General features: G+C 34.5%; 2 protein-coding genes across 5 annotated transcripts in view; one reads left to right on the forward strand and one right to left on the reverse strand.

The window, feature by feature from the left end:
• The first annotated feature begins 588 nt into the window (after nucleotides 1–588).
• LOC101493749 (U-box domain-containing protein 35-like) lies at nucleotides 589–9,956 on the forward strand. Of its 3 annotated transcripts, none has more exons than XM_004499573.4 (10): nucleotides 589–782; nucleotides 1,434–1,650; nucleotides 3,308–3,429; nucleotides 3,683–3,804; nucleotides 4,852–5,042; nucleotides 5,346–5,665; nucleotides 5,977–6,078; nucleotides 6,830–7,258; nucleotides 8,260–9,012; nucleotides 9,418–9,956. In XM_004499573.4, the coding sequence occupies exons 2-10, from the start codon at nucleotides 1,470–1,472 to the stop codon at nucleotides 9,589–9,591; spliced, it is 2,394 nt and encodes a 797-aa protein (XP_004499630.1). In that variant the 5' UTR covers nucleotides 589–782; nucleotides 1,434–1,469; the 3' UTR covers nucleotides 9,592–9,956. The 3 variants fall into 3 exon arrangements, with proteins under 3 accessions (XP_004499630.1, XP_004499629.1, XP_004499631.1); XM_004499572.4 differs by having other exon boundaries at nucleotides 774–907; XM_004499574.3 differs by lacking the exons at nucleotides 589–782; nucleotides 1,434–1,650 and adding an exon at nucleotides 3,160–3,210.
• Nucleotides 9,957–10,820: 864 nt separating this feature from the next.
• The window catches only part of LOC101493210 (ceramide kinase), a 15,119-nt gene continuing 6,802 nt past the window's right edge, over nucleotides 10,821–19,137 (reverse strand). For both annotated transcript variants that reach the window (XM_027335095.2, XM_004499569.4), the window contains exons 8-12: nucleotides 13,249–13,398; nucleotides 12,742–12,843; nucleotides 12,189–12,566; nucleotides 11,593–11,659; nucleotides 10,821–11,518 (exon numbers count right to left, since the gene is read on the reverse strand). In XM_027335095.2, the coding sequence (XP_027190896.1) occupies nucleotides 11,381–11,518; nucleotides 11,593–11,659; nucleotides 12,189–12,566; nucleotides 12,742–12,843; nucleotides 13,249–13,398 (835 nt within the window). In that variant the 3' untranslated portion in view covers nucleotides 10,821–11,380. The remainder of the gene's footprint in view (nucleotides 11,519–11,592; nucleotides 11,660–12,188; nucleotides 12,567–12,741; nucleotides 12,844–13,248; nucleotides 13,399–19,137) is intronic.

The raw sequence follows: 19,137 nt of genomic DNA on the forward strand, positions 1-19,137 counted from the left end.
CTTAAAATGTAAGTTCTTTATTTGACGTTGTTGTTGTTAGAAATGAAAATATGAGTTTATTTGAAGATTTTAGTTATGAATTTGATGAAAATTTGAATTTTGTAGAAGATGATTACTAATTTTCTGAATTTTGTTTAAAGATAATGATGAATTTTCAGAATTTATGTAAAAAAATAATAACATTATTGACATAAATAATAAAATTATTACTTAAAATTAAATATATAATCAAATCAGAAAAATAATAATAATAATAATAAATGACTGAAAATTATTACTTAAAATTAAAATTAAGTCAAAGAATCGCAAAAAAATATTTTGTCTAAAATATATCTCAAACTTACTAAATTATCTATTTTTATTGTCAAATACTCCATTCAACCCTCTACTTTAAATGGATTTATAGTAAATAAAAGATATGTTTATTAGCAAAAAAAAAGATATATTAAGAATAATTGTATCAAAACTGGTCAATTTGATGATACACAAGTGAAGTATTATTACATCAAATGAGATAAAGATTTATTAATTCAAAAGTTAAATATAAGTGGGTAGACTATGAAAGACTATATTGTTTGTTCATAATAGGCTAGGACCAAAATGAATAATTGTTTTAAAAGTGAGGTTTTGGACTATCCAGTAACTGTTTTATTTGAAGCTAGAAAAAATTATTTCATTTAGGACAAAAGTAATGATGAGAAAATGTCAAATGAGAATATCTTCTTATCTATCTAAGATTTGAGCCAACCACTGAACCAATTCAAAGCTTGTTTTTTTCATTGGTTAGTTATCATTCTGTTAAAGTGGTTATTGCTTTTTCTTTTTCTCTTGTATATTTTGTGTATTATATGACTATGCTAATATTTGAGTCAATGAATAATTCAAAGATTCAAAGGTGGTTTGATAGGTTAGTTAATAATATTATAAGTTAGTTATTGTTTGTTTGGTTGTGTTTATTGTTTTTGTATCTAACCATATGGCAATAGGGTTTTCTTAATCTTTCCCACTCTCTATGTTCCTTTGTGTATTCAGTTGAAATTTTAATTTTTTTTTAAATTAGGAATTATAACTTTGAGCATTTTCTTATGGATTGGTGTTCAAGCATCTTCTGTTTATTTGTTCAACTAATTATGATTTTTTTTTCTTTTTAAGATCTTACCTAAATCCCCAATACTCATTTCTTCATGTACTCCCAAATTTTCACTTTATTTGTGCTTTTTCAATGTGAAGGTTTAGATTGGTTTGAGAGATTAGTGCTGCAAGTATTTCAATGTGAAGTTACTATTATCCAATGTTTAGTGCTACAAAGTTTAAAGTTGTGTTTAAATACTTAGTTATGTTCGAATGTTTGTTCACTTATCAGTGAATATGAGTCATATTCAACGGGCTAATAGAGCATTGTTTATTTTAATTGTTTATTTTTCATTTTGCAGGCAATTTTTTAATTTATTCTTTATATAAGGAAAAAGATGGATATGATTCAGGAGGGAGATGAAAATAGTAAATGTTCAGTTGTTGGTTTAGCAATTAAGGGTAACAAGAAAAGCAAATATGTTGTACAATGGGCACTTGATAAATTTGTTAATGAAGGAGTGATTAGTTTCAAGCTTATACATGTTCGTGCTGTTATAAAAGGAGTTCCAACACCAAGTAAGATATAGTATATGTTTTATTATTTAATTAACTGTGCAACATTTTATAAGCTTAATTATATTTTTAGTCCTTATAGTATACAAATTTTTCTGGTTTTATTAGTCCTATAAAAAAAATTGGTGGTTTTATCCGCAAGTCACTCACATTTCATGAATCATAATGTTGTTGTTTCAGAAGACTTGAACAAGCACGGGGATAAAAAAAAAGTTATTACTTTTGGTTATAGAAAACTAGTACATTTTAGAATATATCATTCTCACATATTAAAGACATTAAAAGACATAACATCTGCCATGATGGTATGATGATGAAGAGTGAGTATGGTAATCCTCCAATACCCAATCTCCCAATCTATCTCTTTCTGGCTCATTCTTTGTCACAACTAGTTCTTGATGGCAAATTGGTAGAGAAATATTATGGAAGAGACAAAACCCTTGAAACATCCATTAGTAACTTCCATCAAGTTGTTAATATTTATAAAACTTATTTGTACCTTTTAGGGATATTTATATCCCTTCGCAGATATTTGTATCCTTTCACATGAGTTATCATTATAAATTTAATTATTCATTAAATTATTCTTACATTCCTAATAGAATCTTCCTGAATCTCAGGAAAGGAACTAACTAACTATATTTCCTCCCTTTCTTACCGCTTCTAAAAGCTGCAAGTGTGTGAGTTGGACCCAATAATTAGGCTCTCAAACCTTACGGACTGTGGTGTCCTATCAGTTCATTAAAGCGAAAACTTGGTGGAGGAATGCGTCGTTGTTACCAAAGGAGGCTGAAGCGTTTGGAGTTTTGGAAGCTATTACTTGGATACATAAGCTAGGAGGAGTCCATAGAGTTATCATCAAGATGGATTGCAAGTCGGTAGTTGATGGCATCAATGGAGGCCTAATAGATGTATTAAACTCCTATCCAAACTATAAGAATAGTTTTATGAGAAGACAACCAAAATCTTGTTGCTCATACGGAAAACTATGGTAGAAGTGTATCTGCTTTCGTGTATCTTTTTTTTTGGAGAGATTCTTTACGGAAAAAAAAAAAGATACACATGAGTCAATACACTCCTACAATGGTTTACGCCATTCAATTTCTAATTTTACGGAAGATCCTTTCTAAGGATATGAAAGTCTATATCTATAGACTTCCTATACACAAGGATTAGGAAAAGGATTAATAGCAACTACCCTAAAATAGAACAGCAACTAACAAACAGGAAATAACTAACCTAACTAACTCATCAAACAACCCTTAACTACTTTAACTACTATAATTTCCCTTTATTTTATATCCTAACAGCTAGTTTCCATGTTTTTTATTAGTCCAACCTGTATTGCACACATTATTCAAGATGAAATGAAATAATTTTGTTCTAGTAAAAATATCCTTGGGGAAACTAGTCTTCATCTTGTCCTTAATATTCTAAGGACTGTAGTATGGTCTACATATTACATATATCAATTCTAACATGCACAAATATTTATAGGACTTGTTGAAGTTGTGATTGTGTGTATCTAAATCAGACCTTATAAAGGGACTAAATCCAGAAAAGGTGCCTATTACAAGGACTAAATAGTTATTCAATCCTCTTTTTTATAAGCTAAGAGAACCATTTTGGTTATGATGATTCAACATTTTGGTTTTTCCAGTGGGAGATGTGCTTCCTCTTTCACAAGTGAGAAATGATGTAGCAACTTCTTTCAAAAGGGAAATTGAGTGGCAAACAAATCATATGCTTCTACCTTTTAAGAGTTTGTGTGAGCATAGAAAGGTAAGATAATGTTTGTTGTTGATGGAGATTAATTAGAATAATTAATGCATGTAGCACCCGACACTTCTGATCAAAGACGTGTTTAGGTATTCGACACCGACACGAAACTGACACCTTGATTACATTCAATTAATTCATTTTTTGATATTACTATCGGTGTCGATGTGTTAGTGTTGTGTCTGGTGTTTGTTTCGGTATTTGTGCTTCATAGTGCTCTGTAGGGTTCTGCATTCTTATACTATTGTTTGTGCAGGTTCATGTAGATGTTGTAGTGATTGAATCAGATGAGGTAGCTACTGCAGTAGCAGAGGAAGTAGCTAAGAATTCTATAAACAAACTTGTCCTTGGAGCTTCATCTCCTGGTCTATTTAAAAGGTATTTATTGAAATGTGGATAGTATACTGTCATTGCCATATTAAATACTCTTAGAATAACAAATCAAATTCTTAAGTAAGCAGATAAATAAATGCACAAGAACACAATGATTGATCACAAAGTTTGGCCAATTGTGGTTACGTCTCTATAAGCAGAGTGACTGTTGTAGTTTCTATTATGCAATTATGCAATGAATTAGGGTTATAAAGTACAAAGTTTTGTTTAAATACTATACTCGTTGCGATTTACGTTCCACTCACAACGCTCGAGCGTTTGTCGACTTATCAGTGAATATGAGTCATACTCAACAAATACCATTTTCAAAAACCAGAAGAATTATACCTTACCTTGAACATCTTAGAGTGGAAGTTGGTTAACATAATACTAGAGAGATCAATTAATTGTTTGACTAGGGTATGTTTGGATTGTTTGAATTAGATGAAATGGAGTGCTGTTATGTTCCATCGTCATATTCCTCAAGAGGTTGGAGATGACAAAGTCCTTCTTGAGTGCTTATATCCTTACTAATGAAAATGAAGATAGCATACTTAAAAAGTTTCTTTTAGACAGAAAATGCAAGAAAGAGACAACAAAATGAGAGAGTTTCTTAGATAATATGCAACTTTCCTTAAGAACATAGTTATAGGATGAAATTAAGAAAGAACCAACAAAAGAAATGAATAGAAATCAAATGATTAGACTCAAGTAATTAATGAGCTTCAATTAAGGACAAATTATTCGAGAGAATCTGAGTTCCAATTTTGGCTGGAACAATTCTTGACCTAACGTTACTTACCTCCGAGTCAAACTTCGGATTACCAAAGTTCCTTTCCTTTTGGAACAGAAGGGTTAAAACTAAAAAAAGAAATGGATAGACCTTGGAAGTACTTGATCTAAGCATTAGGTTACCAATATGTATACAAAAAGCTTTGAATGAATATATCTATATATTTACCAATATTTTATTCCTCTTTTTTTATGTAAACTTTTTTCTGTCATTGACTTTTTGATGTTCTTTATCTGATCCTACTCCTATTGAATTTTCAGTAAACACAAGGGTATGTCTGCAAAAATATCAGTATGCATTCCAAGATTTTGTACAGTTTATGCAGTTTCCAAAGGAAAATTGTCCATACGGCCATCAGACATGGAGATTGATGGAAGCATTATAGATGATACAAGTGAAACCAGTTTTTCCTCCAGCAGCTCATCAAACTACACTTCCACCAATCTTACAGGTATACAACTAGGAGCTTTTGCAATACTGTGGTTTAAAAGCTAAAATTTACAGTATGGTACAGAACAATATGCTTTGTAGGAACTAGGAAGATTGATGTTTCCTAGCATTATTTGTTGACATTTAAGTTATTTGTTTCCCTAATATCTATAATTTGACTATGTAAATAGAATTTTAAGGTAAAACTCTATGGTTTCAAAGATCTGCTTACTGTTTGCACGGAAATTTATTTAGCGAAGTATTACATAAAAAACATCAAAACTGACTTTTAATGTAGAATAATCAATGTTTGAATGTATATCAGATTCTAGCTCAGTTGCTTCTTCTGCTGCTTTACATTCCTCTTCCCTGCCAACACGACAAATTAAAGCTCTCTCGACTATAAATCATACCTTTCTAAGCACAAGTTCTAGTTTAAATGAAATTAATCATTATAGAGGCCAGTCACTAGATCTTGGGAGAAAACATGTTGCTTCAAGTTCTTCTAGAAACTCAGATATTGACCATATTGCAAGTCAAGCGTCTAGTTGCGGAAGCATTTCAGATAATGAATCTTGGATTTATGATCAAAATTCTGCAAAGTATGTCCCTCAAGTAACTAAACTTCCATCACCAAATAGAGAGGTAAAAGAATTTTCTTTGTCATAAGTATTGTCATTCACATTAACAATATCATATCTTTTATGGTTTCCATTGTCATTCATCTTGACTATAATTATTTTTTACTTCAACCATTTTTTTGCAAATACAAAGCATGTTTGCTCCTCATATCAGTGTATGATATGTGAAAGAAGGCTTACTTTTGTTCAATATGAAATCTTGTGTTGAGAGCTATATGTAATTTAAAACAGCTATCGCATCATATCGAATTCCAGTTGGACTTGGATGCAACTTCAATTTGTAGTTTAACTTCCTCTGTCTTCAATTTTAATCAGGAAAACTTTAACCTTGAGCTGGAAAAGTTGAGAATTGAACTAAGACATGCACAAGGGATGCATGCAGTAGCTCAAAGTGAGAACATTGATGCATCACAAAAGGTAATGTCTTTTTTCTTATTGTAAAAATCACTTCTACTTTCTCTTTCTCTACCATTTGTGCTACCTATTAACTACTTTTCTTAAGGAATTCCCTTCCCTCTTCCATGTTTCTAGTTTCAACCATTTTGAGTTAGAGAAATGATCTTTTGTAGCACAAATTTGACAGAAAAAATCAACAAAAATTTGGATGGTTACCGTTGTTAAAATATGTGGTTAATTGCGTTAATTGAATTGTTAATGAATTTAACATACCGCAACACATTAATCATCCACTGAACATAACTAACTACGACTTTGACCCCATTAACCACGATTTTGAAGTGTTTAACTATACATGATATCCATTTTAACCATCCAAATTATGTTCAAACATACATGATTTTCAGGTTTTCAAATATACATATATCTTTTGACCAAAATTTGTGTTCAAATATACACCGAAAATTGTCGTTAGCGGCATTTAAAATCATAGTTAATTGTGTTTTGTGAACAGTTAATGAGTTGCGAAACCTTGTTACATTCATTAACCATCTACTAAACGTAATCAATGAACTGCAATGACCATTCACATTGTTGTCCCACTGTGTCAAAATAACACACCTCTTTGACTTATCTTATTCTTATTAGCTATCATCAAGATATAATAAACTGTGTTAGGAATCGGATAACTGATTCTCTTACCACATGCTTGGAATTGAATCTTCTGATTGGCATTGTCAAAATGAGTAACATCTCTTATTGCTTTAAGCAGCTGAATGAACTAAACAAGAGAAGAGTAGAAGAATCCATGAAAATGAAGGAGATTATTGCTAAGGAAGAGATGGCAAAGGAGTTAGCAAATCAAGAAAGAGAGAAATATGAAGCTGCAGCAAGAGAAACTGAATATTTGAAACAATGTGCAGGAAGAGAGGCTGCAGAAAGAAGAGAATCAGAGATGAAAGCTACTCATGCTGCCAAAGAGAAAGAAAAGCTTGAGGATGCTCTGAGTGGTTCAACGCCTCAGTACCGTATGTTTACGTGGGAGGAAATAGTTTCAGCTACTTCATCTTTTTCTGAAGATCTGATGATTGGAAAGGGTGCATACGGAATGGTGTATAAGTGCGCTTTGCATCACACAACTGTTGCTGTTAAAGTTCTCCACTCTAATGGAAACCACAAAAGCAAGCAATTCCAACAAGAGGTATGCAAACTATATGAATAAAATGGACATGCTAAGCTGTTAGAACATCAAATTCGGTTCTAAAGAAAACAGATAAATAAAAATGCACACAAGAACACAAACGATTAATCACGGAATTTGGCCAATCGTGTCTATGCATTGCTCGAGTAACTGCCTACTAATCAGTAAATATAAGACACCAAAAAGTATATATTGCTTTAATTTTCTGTAGAGCTTTCTCACACTTCAGATGGCATGTTGTTTATTTTGTCATTAGTATATTCTATGTTTATAATCCTATTCTAAATTTGATCTTTTCTTGTTCAATTGTATAATAAACTGTTCCTAAGATTGACATTCTACACTACTTCTATTTCTAAGTCATAAAAAAGGTTTTTTTATATCCTTAGTCATCTTCCATTCTTTTTTGCAAAATGAAAATCGGATAGAGAAATGTTAGCAACACACTTTTTTCAACACACTGTTTATGAGTGAAGTTCATCTCCAAAAATAGAATGGCTCTGACTAAATAGGGAATGAGGCCCATATAATTTAGTGGATCCCACAGGTGTTTCACCTAATAACAAATAATTTGTTGAAAAATGTGTTACATTTCTCTTTAAGTTTTCATGCTTCTTTTTATGTGGCATTGTTGACATCCCATAACTTCACTTGAAGAAATTTTACTAGTAATGATTGCAGATAATAATAGCCATAACAGTCAATAAAAAATTGTTGGGTATGGCTCATATTTGCTGATAACTAGGTAGATGCTCAAGCATAGAATAGCACAACTTGTACTCTATAACCCTAAGTAATTACATAATAGAAAGACTACAACAGTCACTCTACTGTCATAGATGTAGACACAATTGTTTGAATTTCGTGATCAATCGTTGTACTCTTGTGTGCGTTTATTTATTTAGATTTGAGTTTGTTGTTCTAACAAAAAACATACCTATTAATGGCTGAGACTGGAGTTGAACTGCACAACAAGACTAATATCTTCTCTTTGATTCCAGTTAGAGATATTGAGCAGAATTTGCCATCCAAACCTGCTTCTTCTTCTTGGTGCATGTCCTGATCATGGATGCCTTGTGTATGAATACATGGAGAATGGTAACTTAGAGGATAAACTATTTCAGAAAAACAGTACAACATCAATCCCATGGTTCGAGAGGTTTCGAATAGCTTGGGAAATTGCGTCAGCTCTTTCCTTTCTTCACAGCTCAAAGCCACAACCTATCATCCACCGTGACTTGAAACCGGCAAACATCTTGCTTGGCCGGAACCTTGTCAGCAAGATTGGTGATATTGGTCTTTCTACAATCCTCAATTCAGATGATTTATCTACCATGTATAAGGACACGGCGCCTGTTGGAACACTATGCTACATTGATCCTGAGTATCAAAGGAGTGGTTTAATATCTCCAAAATCTGATGTTTATGCTTTTGGATTAGTGGTCTTACAGTTATTGACAGCAAAACCAGCAATGGCACTTACAGATATGGTTGAAACAGCGATTGATAATGGTAATTTAGCAGATATATTGGATCCAAAAGCAGGTTCATGGCCACTACAAGAGACACTAGACATAGCTCGGTTAGCATTGAGTTGTGCGGAGCTTCGGCGTAAGGATCGACCTGATTTGAAAGATCATGTGTTACCAATGCTAGAGAGGTTGAAAGAAGTTGCTGATGGGGCTGCTCATTCTGCTTCAATAGTTAATTTAAAATCTAGACCTCCTAACCATTTTATATGCCCAATACTTCAGGTAGTGAAATCTTTACTATATATAAAGGAGATACCAACTTTTTGTGTTTTTTATTTATTTAAAATTTACCCTTCATTTAAACTATTTTATTTATAATTATGTCTTTCCTTATTATCAAATCAAAGAGAAAACAAGAGAGAAAGAAAATCGAGAGGTTGAGAAAAGCAGATAGACGAACATTGTGCTTGTCTGCACAGTAGGACTCCATAATGGTATTACACTGATTTTCTAAAATATAGAATGAAAAGAAATGGATTATGGGTGATATACCATTTGGAGTAAATGTGTTTTAGACTTTGATGAAAAACATAACTAACATTTGTTCAATATTAATGGCTTGAGCTATATATGTTGAGCTTGTAATGCTTTCGATGATGCTCATTGTACTTTATTTGATTTATGCAGGATGTGATGGATGATCCTTGTGTTGCAGCAGACGGATATACGTATGATCGCAATGCAATTGAAAAGTGGCTTGAAGAGAATGGTAAATCACCAATGACAAATATGGCTTTACCTCATAAGAATCTAATTCCTAATTACACACTTCTATCTGCAATTTTGGAGTGGAAGTCCTGATAAAATATGATACTTGCATTCTACATTATCTTTCTCAGTGCTAATATTTAGTTAAATGATTCTTCTAGTGTAGCTAGACTAACTAAAGAGGTCAACATGTGATGGTTACTTGGTTGCAAATATTTTTGTGTTCCAATATCAACCATGTTTGTTGTTTTGTTACATGAGGAAGAGTGAATTTCAAGTGTAGATAAATTTGATTCTATTGTAGGATTCTGTATGTACTTAGGGGTTAAATTTGATCCTCGTATTATCATTGAAGTATCCATCATCTTTTGATACATTTGTATAATTATTCTTTGAATAGTTTGTTTTTATCACATATTTTCGAATTAATTGTATGTTTGATCTCTTTTTAGACTCAATGTTTGATCTTTTAAGTATTACAATTGTGTGTTTTTGAATCTCTGAATTTCATCTACACCAATTGAATCCCTGCATTTGTTTTTTGTGCAATTAGAGCAAAATCTAACACTAGAACTTGATGGAAACATGATGAAAGGAGGCTTAATTTGATAAATTGAAAAAAGGAGGCTTAAATTGCACAAACCAACATTTGATGGATCAAAAGAAGAATTTAATCTTTTTACTGATCAATATCTCTTGTTTTTATCCATCCCTATATATTACAAATAAATTTAGGTTTTTTTTAAAAAATATATATATTTTTTTATTTTTTATTTAAAGTTTTTTAATCTCCGACACTTTCGTAGCAAAATCAGATTAATATTAATTATTTAAAAATACTAACCAATCAAAGAATATTTTTTTTTTCAATCAATACCTATTTTTTTCAAACAATTGCCAATAAATGAAATTTTATCATAAAAATAAATTCTCAAACAATGAATTTTTTAAACAACCAATGTTAATATGTTTATTATTAATTTGTTAGTAGATGTCACATGTGAGAATCGAACTCGAGATTCCTAACAATGAACTTAATTTATGAAAATTTTGAAATTAAAAGTTTAATGTTATTTTTATATTTTCATATTTTAATTTGTTTTCAATAATTATTTCTAGTATATCAACAAAAAATATTCATAATCAAGTAGCCCAACTCAAATGATTAACGAGGGCGAATCAATTAAAAATATCCAAATCAATCCCTACTTAAAACAATCATTAGAATACTTAGAACCGAATGGTTAGTAATCCCTACTTAAAACAATCATTAGAATACTTAGAACCGAATGGTTAGTACAAACACAAAAGATACTCATGCATTGCACAAGAATACTTCCTTGTTGTCATCTTTATTTATTCATGAAAAATACAACATCCATGACATAGATTATGACTTTGCTACATACACATAATAACTACAACAACCATCAAAGAACACATGCTACCACCCAATATTAAGGTGACCTGCATCTGATGCTCATGATACAATAATCCCCCTTATAAAAATATTAAAACAATGAACCAAGGGTTACATATATATACTCAAATGTAACAAAAAAATCTCCTTTACCTATCAACAGATATCAGACACAATACCGACATTGACAAATCGATAACAGTAATAATTTAAAAGTTTGAAGCAATGAAATGTACTAAATATGTCGGTATCATGTCGGTATTCGACATCACACACGTCAGAAACCAAACACGCCTTTCATCTTAAAGTGTTGGTGCTACATAGCTCTTCACAGATCCTCCAATCTTCCACCTAATATAAGTTAGGCATTGCTGCAGATATATGTATTTATATGTACATACAATAGTTCTTGGTACTATATTCTTTATCAGGGTTCCATCTAATACCATAACCAAGCTTCAATTAAACTGCAGGACCAGTTGCAAACATGCATACAAGACCGCGAAACACTTGAGCAGAGAGTTGGTGTGCCTGAAACATCTCACCATCCACATTCCATACACTCTCATTGCCAGAAGAAGTGAAAGAAAATGCAGGTGTCTGCAAGTGCTAAGCTTAATTAGTAAGTTAGAAATGGAATAAGGTGGTGTTGTTTGGATTAGGGAAAAACTAACCTTGTGATGTTCAACAAACTTAAAGTTCAAAGGGCTTCCCCCTCTTCTTGTAAATTGAGTCAAGTGCCTATATCATTCAACAAGCAAACAAATAAACTACGTTGTTACTAAGTGTGAAAACTATATTTGATTCTTGTGAAATAATGAGGCATATCTATATTATATAATATATAACAAAACACAAACATTTAAACTATGTAAGATACATGAGAGGGAGAGAATAGAGAATTAAATAAGAGGGAGGGGAAGTTAGGAAATCATTCAGAAAATTTGTTAGTAAACAGTTATGAGAAGAAATTCACTGGTTAGGAGTTTACAGAACTCTGGTTTATGCATTTTGTTTTCTGTTTTCCACCATTTTAAGAGCTAACCATTTCCAATAAATAATATAAGTTTCTTCATCAATTAAATTTGTGGGTTCTATCATGTTCATACACTACTTTCAACTTATTTTCATAACCTCTTCAGAATAGCTTATAAAAATAGTTTGACTTTATTTTATCTTTTGTTATAGAAATAGTTTATATATAAGAATGTATATGTCATAGCTTATCCAAACATGACCTAACGTGGAAAGAAATGTGGGCAATGTTTACCACAAATAAGAAGCATGAGTACAATCTTTAATCAATATGAGATGAAGAAAACCATCTGAAAGGTGTGCATCAGCTACCAAACCATCAGGTGCTTTTTCATTTCTGCAAGAGATTACAGCAGCTCCAACACTAAGAAACCGTCCTTTGGATTTCACCCATCTCTTTTCTGAATATAGATGAGGTGTTAGGCTGCAAATTTCAGTGGCTGCATTGTTTGGCTTTTCATTACAAACTTTGCAATTAATACGGCAGATACATCTTTCTGCTCTACGTTGAGCTTTCAATGACTGTAACAGGCTACTTTCACGATTCCTTTTGGAAGTCGAATTGGTTTCCTCTAATCCAACATCTAGGTATGATATTTCTGCCTCATATGACCTGAATGATATTTACACAGATTATTAAAAAAAAGGTAAAGGTGTTCACATAATGGTTCAAGACGGAGAAAACATAATTTAGTTAAAAGGTGCAAAAGAAGAAAAACATGAAATTTAAGAAATGATATTTAAAGCTGAGACGATCAAACATCATGTCATATCCATTTTCACGATACCTGTGCTTTAAAAATACCATAGTTCCAGCATAATCATAACGTTTCGGACCCATCCAGCGATACTTCTCACTCTCTGTGATAACATCACCATAAAATCCATACCTGCGGTCATTAACATAGCATATAAGATTACTAAATAAAGCTTTAAATAACTGCAGATTGATATTTTTTGGTCTTAACCCTCTGATTCCCAAGGGAAAGGGGCCCTGATAATCCAAAGTTTGGTCCGAAGATAAGTAAAATTTAGTCAATATTGTTTCAACCAAAACTCGAACTCGGGTCACCCGAAACTGTGGATCAGTATGTAGTGTATGCAAGATGGCATTGCCATTACATGTCACAAGATGTATAAGTTGAAGTCAGACTATCGTGATGATGGGTCACAGAAATTTTAGATTGCCATAGACTTATAAATTCCATGCTAAAAGAAGGAAAAGCTACAAATTTACATAATTAAAGAACGCCTATTTTCTTTTCATCGGGTAACAAAACAGCAGGAAAAATTACCCTGAAAAGGAAGCTGCATAGCGCACAAAAGGTTCAACCTCGGATCTAGGAGTTGTTTTCCATCGCACAACTTGAGCTATGTCAAGGTGCACCTTTTTACCGAGGACAATATGCAATGCAGAAGTTATAGGATCTCGAGTTCCAGTTGTACTGCAAAAGACAGTGTTGTATTTAGAGTTTCACATAAACCACAAGAATAGTATCATAAAACTACAAGGATAGACTACAAACATTAATTAGACATCTAATTTTATGTAATTTGCAAAAGTATGTATTTGAATATCTAAGAAATACAATATGTTGAAAATAAAATAGTTGTATATAGATAAATAGAAAGTCTGTAAGTATTCCTGTCATTATGTGTATTTATCACTCATAGTTTATATAAAGAATTTCCGATGTGTAGTTGAAACACACGAGTTATTCAATATGTCTCTCAATAATTTCTTCTTATTCAACATGGTATCCAGAGTCTATTGAGAGACAACCCTAATCTTCAACTACCCGGTGGACCCACTGTCTCCGGTGAGAATAAATTTCGGCAAATCATGTTCTCAACTCCGGTTTCCACCCTCCCTATTTGTGCTACGCTGATCTCTCAATTTTTTTTCCAGCTGCCACGCTATGCCGTCACTGCCACCACTCTCTTCGACGACCTATTTCGACGAACGACCACTCCAGCAGCGTCATACACCCCAGATCAGCTCACCCCTCAACGTGCGTCGTCAACAAACCTCCACACGCGCCGCCACTCTCCACGAGTGTCAGGCGCCGTTTACGACGCGGCTTCTTCCGTTGCACTCGCCTCAGCCTTTTGATTCCATATCTGCCCTCAATTTTCAGTTTCAAGTTGCGGATATACGCGTTCCAGTTCAAACAGCCCCAATTTCCTAACTACATCACCTAACTACATTTGGATATTACCGACCATGATGTCACTGTCTAAAACAAAGAGCATCTTTACTAACTACATCACCTCTCCTCTCTCTGTCAAAAAATTGAATGGATCAAATTATGACAGTTGAGCCGCCAACAACAAACTATGGATACTTGGTCAAGGTTACGAGAACCATCTCACTAAAAATTCTGACAAGGTGGTTGCGGCTGAAATATCCAAATGGAAGCAAATAGATACTCAGTTGTACAGTTTCATTAAGTCTACACCTAGGTAGTTAATCCCAGCGTTTCCCGGCGAGATCCCGCTGTCCCGGTGCGGTATAGTGCCTCACCGCGACGGCGTGTCCGCGATAGCGTGAAACAAGATCCCAACGAGATCGAGGCGAGATCCCGCTATCCCGGCATAGTTAATCCTAAAGTTTCCCAGCGAAATCCGGCTATTATTTCTTCCTTCTGTGTTTTATTGTTTCTACTTTCACCTAAAAAGAAGAAGTAGAATATGCTAATGAAGATGATGCTTATCTTTGATTCCTATGCTAGAACATGCATGTGAGTTTTAATATTTAGTTATTTTATTAGTGTGTTAAAGACTTCAATATGGATCATCTTTATTTCCTTGACTTTTGTTTGTATTTCAATGTATGTTTTGACTAAGAGTAAGACTTGTAAATTCTTATTACTAGTTATGAATGTTTCAGAGTTTGAGTCATTTGTTAATTTTACATAAAATATAGGTTTAGATAATATTATTCATGTAATTTGTTCAAAAAAATAGCAACTATCCCGCCTATCCCGGAACGCGTTATCCCGCTATCCCACTTTTGGAGTTGGCCGCGACGCACCGCTATCTGGGATTAACTACCTAGGTCTACACTTCATCCAGACGTTAAACCGATTTTCCATCCACATCTCACGTGTGAATCAATTTGGAGTCAAGGAAAGACACTCTACACTAATGACACTCAACGTCTCTATGGAGTTTGTCACCGCTTGCTGAATATCATTGCTCCGAAGACAATAGATGGCTCTATTTCTTCATATCTTGGCATCGTACATAGAGCACTTCATGATTTTAATGAGTTTTTCCCTCCTGCTGCAAGCAATCCAATTGAGCAAACGAAAGAGTTGGATCAACGAACATCTTCTTCATGTTTCTTGCACTCTATGGCCTGCCCCGGGAGTACTCTGCAACTCGTTATCAAATTTTGGGATCATTTATTGTTTCGGATATGTCTACTACCTCAACGATCCTCCTTCGAGTACCAGCAAAGCATCCAGCTGAGCCCTCTATTACTTCAGCTCTGGGTGACATTGTTGCCCTTGCATCTCTGGGACATAATCATAGTTACTCTCGTGGAGGACCATCCAACTCTAAGCCTCGTCCCAAATGTGAGAATTGTAATCGACTTGGACACGCTACTGATCGCTATTGGAAGTTGCATGGTAAGCCTTCACCTTCGATTAATGCAACTCAACTTGATCCTTCCGCCACTATTCAGACTACACTATCTACACACGGCTCCCCGACAAATTATGAAGACTTCCTCCGGTGGGTTCAGAGTCATCCAAACTCTAGTTCTACTACTTCGGTTGCACACACTGGTAATTCATTTGTTTACCTCTCTCACTCATCTTTTCTCGGCCCTTACGTTCTTGATTTTGGTGCTTCTGATCATGTCAATGGTAATAAAGGTATCTTTTTTTCTATCTCTACATCTGATTTTTTACCTACTATAACTTATGCCAATGGCTCTCAATCCCGGTCTCAAGGGGTTGCACTGTCCAAATTCTCCCTTCCATTTCAGTTGCATATGTTCTCTATGTACCTGAATGTCCTTTTAATTTACTTTCAGTTAGTCGATTGACTCGGTCCCATGATTGTATTATTACTTTCACTAATAATAATGTTACCCTGCAGGACCGGAGTTTGGGATGGACGATTGTGTCGGATGTGAGTCTCAAGGCCTCTATTACATTTTTCTATCATCCAAGACGTGCTCTGCCACAGATTCCCCTCATACTATTCATGCTCATCTAGGACACCCAAGTCTTACCAAACTTCAACAATTGGTGCCTAGTTTGTATAAGTTGTCCATTTTACATTGTGAGTTGTGTCAATTAGGAAAACACACTCGAAATTATTTTCCCAATTGAGTATAAAAGGGTTTCGTCCCCTTTGCTTTAGTTCACTCTGACGTTTGGGGTCCTTCTCATACTGTGTCTACTTTAGAGTCTAAGTATTTTGTTATTTTTATTGATGATTACTCTCGTTGTACGTTGCTATTTCAAATTAAAAATAGATCTAAACGGCTTTTCATTTTGAGCAATTGTATCATGAAATTAAAACAAAATTTGGTGTTTATATTCGTACTTTAAGAAGTGATAATGCTCGGGAATATTTGTCTCATCAATTTCAAAATTTTATGGCTTCCAATGGTATTCTTCACCACAAGTCATGTCTTCATACACCCCAATAAAATGGGGTAGGCCCAATGCAAAAATCGGCATCTCATTGAAATCACTCAAACCTTACTTCTCCGTGGTAATGTTTCATTCCATTTTTTTGAGATGCAGTCTTAACGGCATGCTACCTTATCAATCGTATGTCGTCTTCTATCTTTGATGGCAATATCCTTCATTCGGTCCTCTTTCGCATAGCCCTCTTCATCCACTACCATCTCATGTCTTTGGGTCAACGTGTTTTGTTCACAATTTATCTCCCGGTCTGGACAAACTGTCAGCTCGATCACTCAAGTGTGTCTTTCTCGGATATCATCGGTTCTAAAAGAGCTATCGTTGTTATTCAACTACACTACACTGATATTACCTTTTTCGAGTTTGTACCATATTTTGAACCGACCCATATAGTTACCGAGCCTCATCAGAACATTAATCCCGAACCTCCTCAAGTAGTTATCCCTATTCTGCCCAATCTTATTCCTATCGAACCTGTCGAGTCTGCCACCCAACCTCCACGACCACTACAAACATATCATCGTCGTCGTCCACCCTCTGGTGTGTCTGTTCCCATTACAGACTCTCCTTCGACGCCACCACCAGATTCGGCCCTGCCACCTAAGCATAACCTTCTCATTGCTCTTTGTAAGGATATTCGCACAACACGTAATGCATCTCCTCATTATATTAATTTATGTTATCATCTTCTTTCTCCTTTGCATTACACATGCTTGTCTTCTGTTTCTATTCCTAAATCTCCAGGTGAAGCATTATCCCACCCTGAGTGAAGGCAAGCAATGCTTGATGAGATGTGTGCTCTACAAAGTATTGGTACTTGGGAACTGGTCCCTTTACCTCATGGGAAGTCTTTAATAGGTTGTCGTTGGCTCTATACGGTGAAGGTTGACCCTAGTGGTAAGATTGATCGATTTAAGGCTCGTTTGGTGGCCAGGGATATACTCAGATTTTTGGGTTGTATTACAGCGATACCTTCTCACCTGTTGCCAAAATAGCATCTATCAGACTGTTTTTCGCCATTGCAGCAATTCGACATTGGTCTCTCCATCAACTTGACATTAAAAATGCCTTTTTGCACGGTGATCTTGAAGAGGAAGTTTATATGGAGCAACCACCAGAGTTTGCTATTCATGGAGAGGTTTCCACCATGGTTTGTCGGCTACACAGGCCCCTTTATGGTCTTAAACAGTCTCCTAGAGCTTGGTTTGGCAGATTCAACTCAGTAGTACAAGAGTTTGGTATGATTCGTAGTGAAGTTGATCAATCTGTTTATCGTCACTCAACCCAAGAGTGCATCTATCTTATTGTTTATGTGGATGATATTGTCATAATTGGTAGTGATCAGCAACGAATACTCCAATTGAAACAACAACATTCAAATCAGTTTCAGACTAAAGACCTCAGTAAACTCCGTTATTTTTTTGGTATTGTAATTGAATAAGAGAAAATGGGAGACATATGGTGAAACCGTGTCTGAACTACACAACGGAGTCGATTTTATATAGGCTCAAGGCAATAAATACAAAAATAAATATAACAGATATTATCCCTATTTACATGGTATGTGATAAATATAAATATATTTTCAACACTCCCCCTCAAGCTGGAGCATATAAATCATATGCATCAAGCTTGTTACATATATACCTGATTCGAGGACCTCTCAGGGACTTAGTGAATACATCTGCCAATTGATCATTGGAATTAACAAAGCTAGTGGTGATGTCGCCTGTTGGGAAGACTTGGATGACCTAACTGAGCATGTATAGTAAGATGATAATTTGTGGTAGGGCATGTAGTTGATGGGTTTGAGAGATAATAAAGGTCATTAGACTCATATCCAACACCAATTTGTCGTCCTGATAGTTGATCTTGCAAAGTAACATTGCAATTAGTAAATGTGACAACACAATCATGAGAACGAGTCAATCGACTGATAGAAATTAAATTAAATGGACATCTAGACACATAAAGGACAGATGTAACTAATAGAGTAAGGAGAATTTGGACAATGCCAATCCCTTGAGATTGTGTTTGGGAACTACTGACTGAGACTATCCTAGGTAAATAACCAGAAGTTGTGAGAGAGGAGAAAAGAGCCTTATTACCAGTGATGTGGTCAGATGCACCAGAATCGAGAATCCATGGGCTATGAGAAGGTGAGATGCAAACAGGTGAATTACCACTTTGTGCGGCCGAAATAGCAGAACTCGAGTTCTGACAATACTCTACCCACCGAAGAAAATCTTCATAAGTAGCCATAATCAATAAGCAATTACCTAAAACCAGCAACGAAACAGTGGCGGAAAAGGCATAAAAACAATATTTGTGCGCGATGAATAGTACTGCGACTGATCTGCTGAAAAGCGACAAAGAAGGGGTAAATCGGAAATGGGACACGGTTTATCGAAGAAAAAAAATCTCATATAAGGACAGTGGGTCCCGGGGTAATTACGGTATAGGGTTGTCTTTCTTAATAGGCTCTAGGTACCATGTTGAATAAGAGAAAATGAGAGA

This window comes from Cicer arietinum, chromosome 5 (assembly GCF_000331145.2).
Source record: "Cicer arietinum cultivar CDC Frontier isolate Library 1 chromosome 5, Cicar.CDCFrontier_v2.0, whole genome shotgun sequence".
Taxonomy (NCBI): domain Eukaryota; kingdom Viridiplantae; phylum Streptophyta; class Magnoliopsida; order Fabales; family Fabaceae; genus Cicer; species Cicer arietinum.

Bases quoted from the DNA above. Each gene is read 5' to 3' on its own strand.
- LOC101493749 (XM_004499573.4), top strand. From the start codon at position 1,470: ATGGATATGATTCAGGAGGGAGATGAAAATAGTAAATGTTCAGTTGTT. The intron at 3,805-4,851 runs GTATTTATTGAA...TTGAATTTTCAG, and splicing joins TCTCCTGGTCTATTTAAAAG to TAAACACAAGGGTATGTCTG. The intron at 7,259-8,259 runs GTATGCAAACTA...CTTTGATTCCAG, and splicing joins GCAAGCAATTCCAACAAGAG to TTAGAGATATTGAGCAGAAT.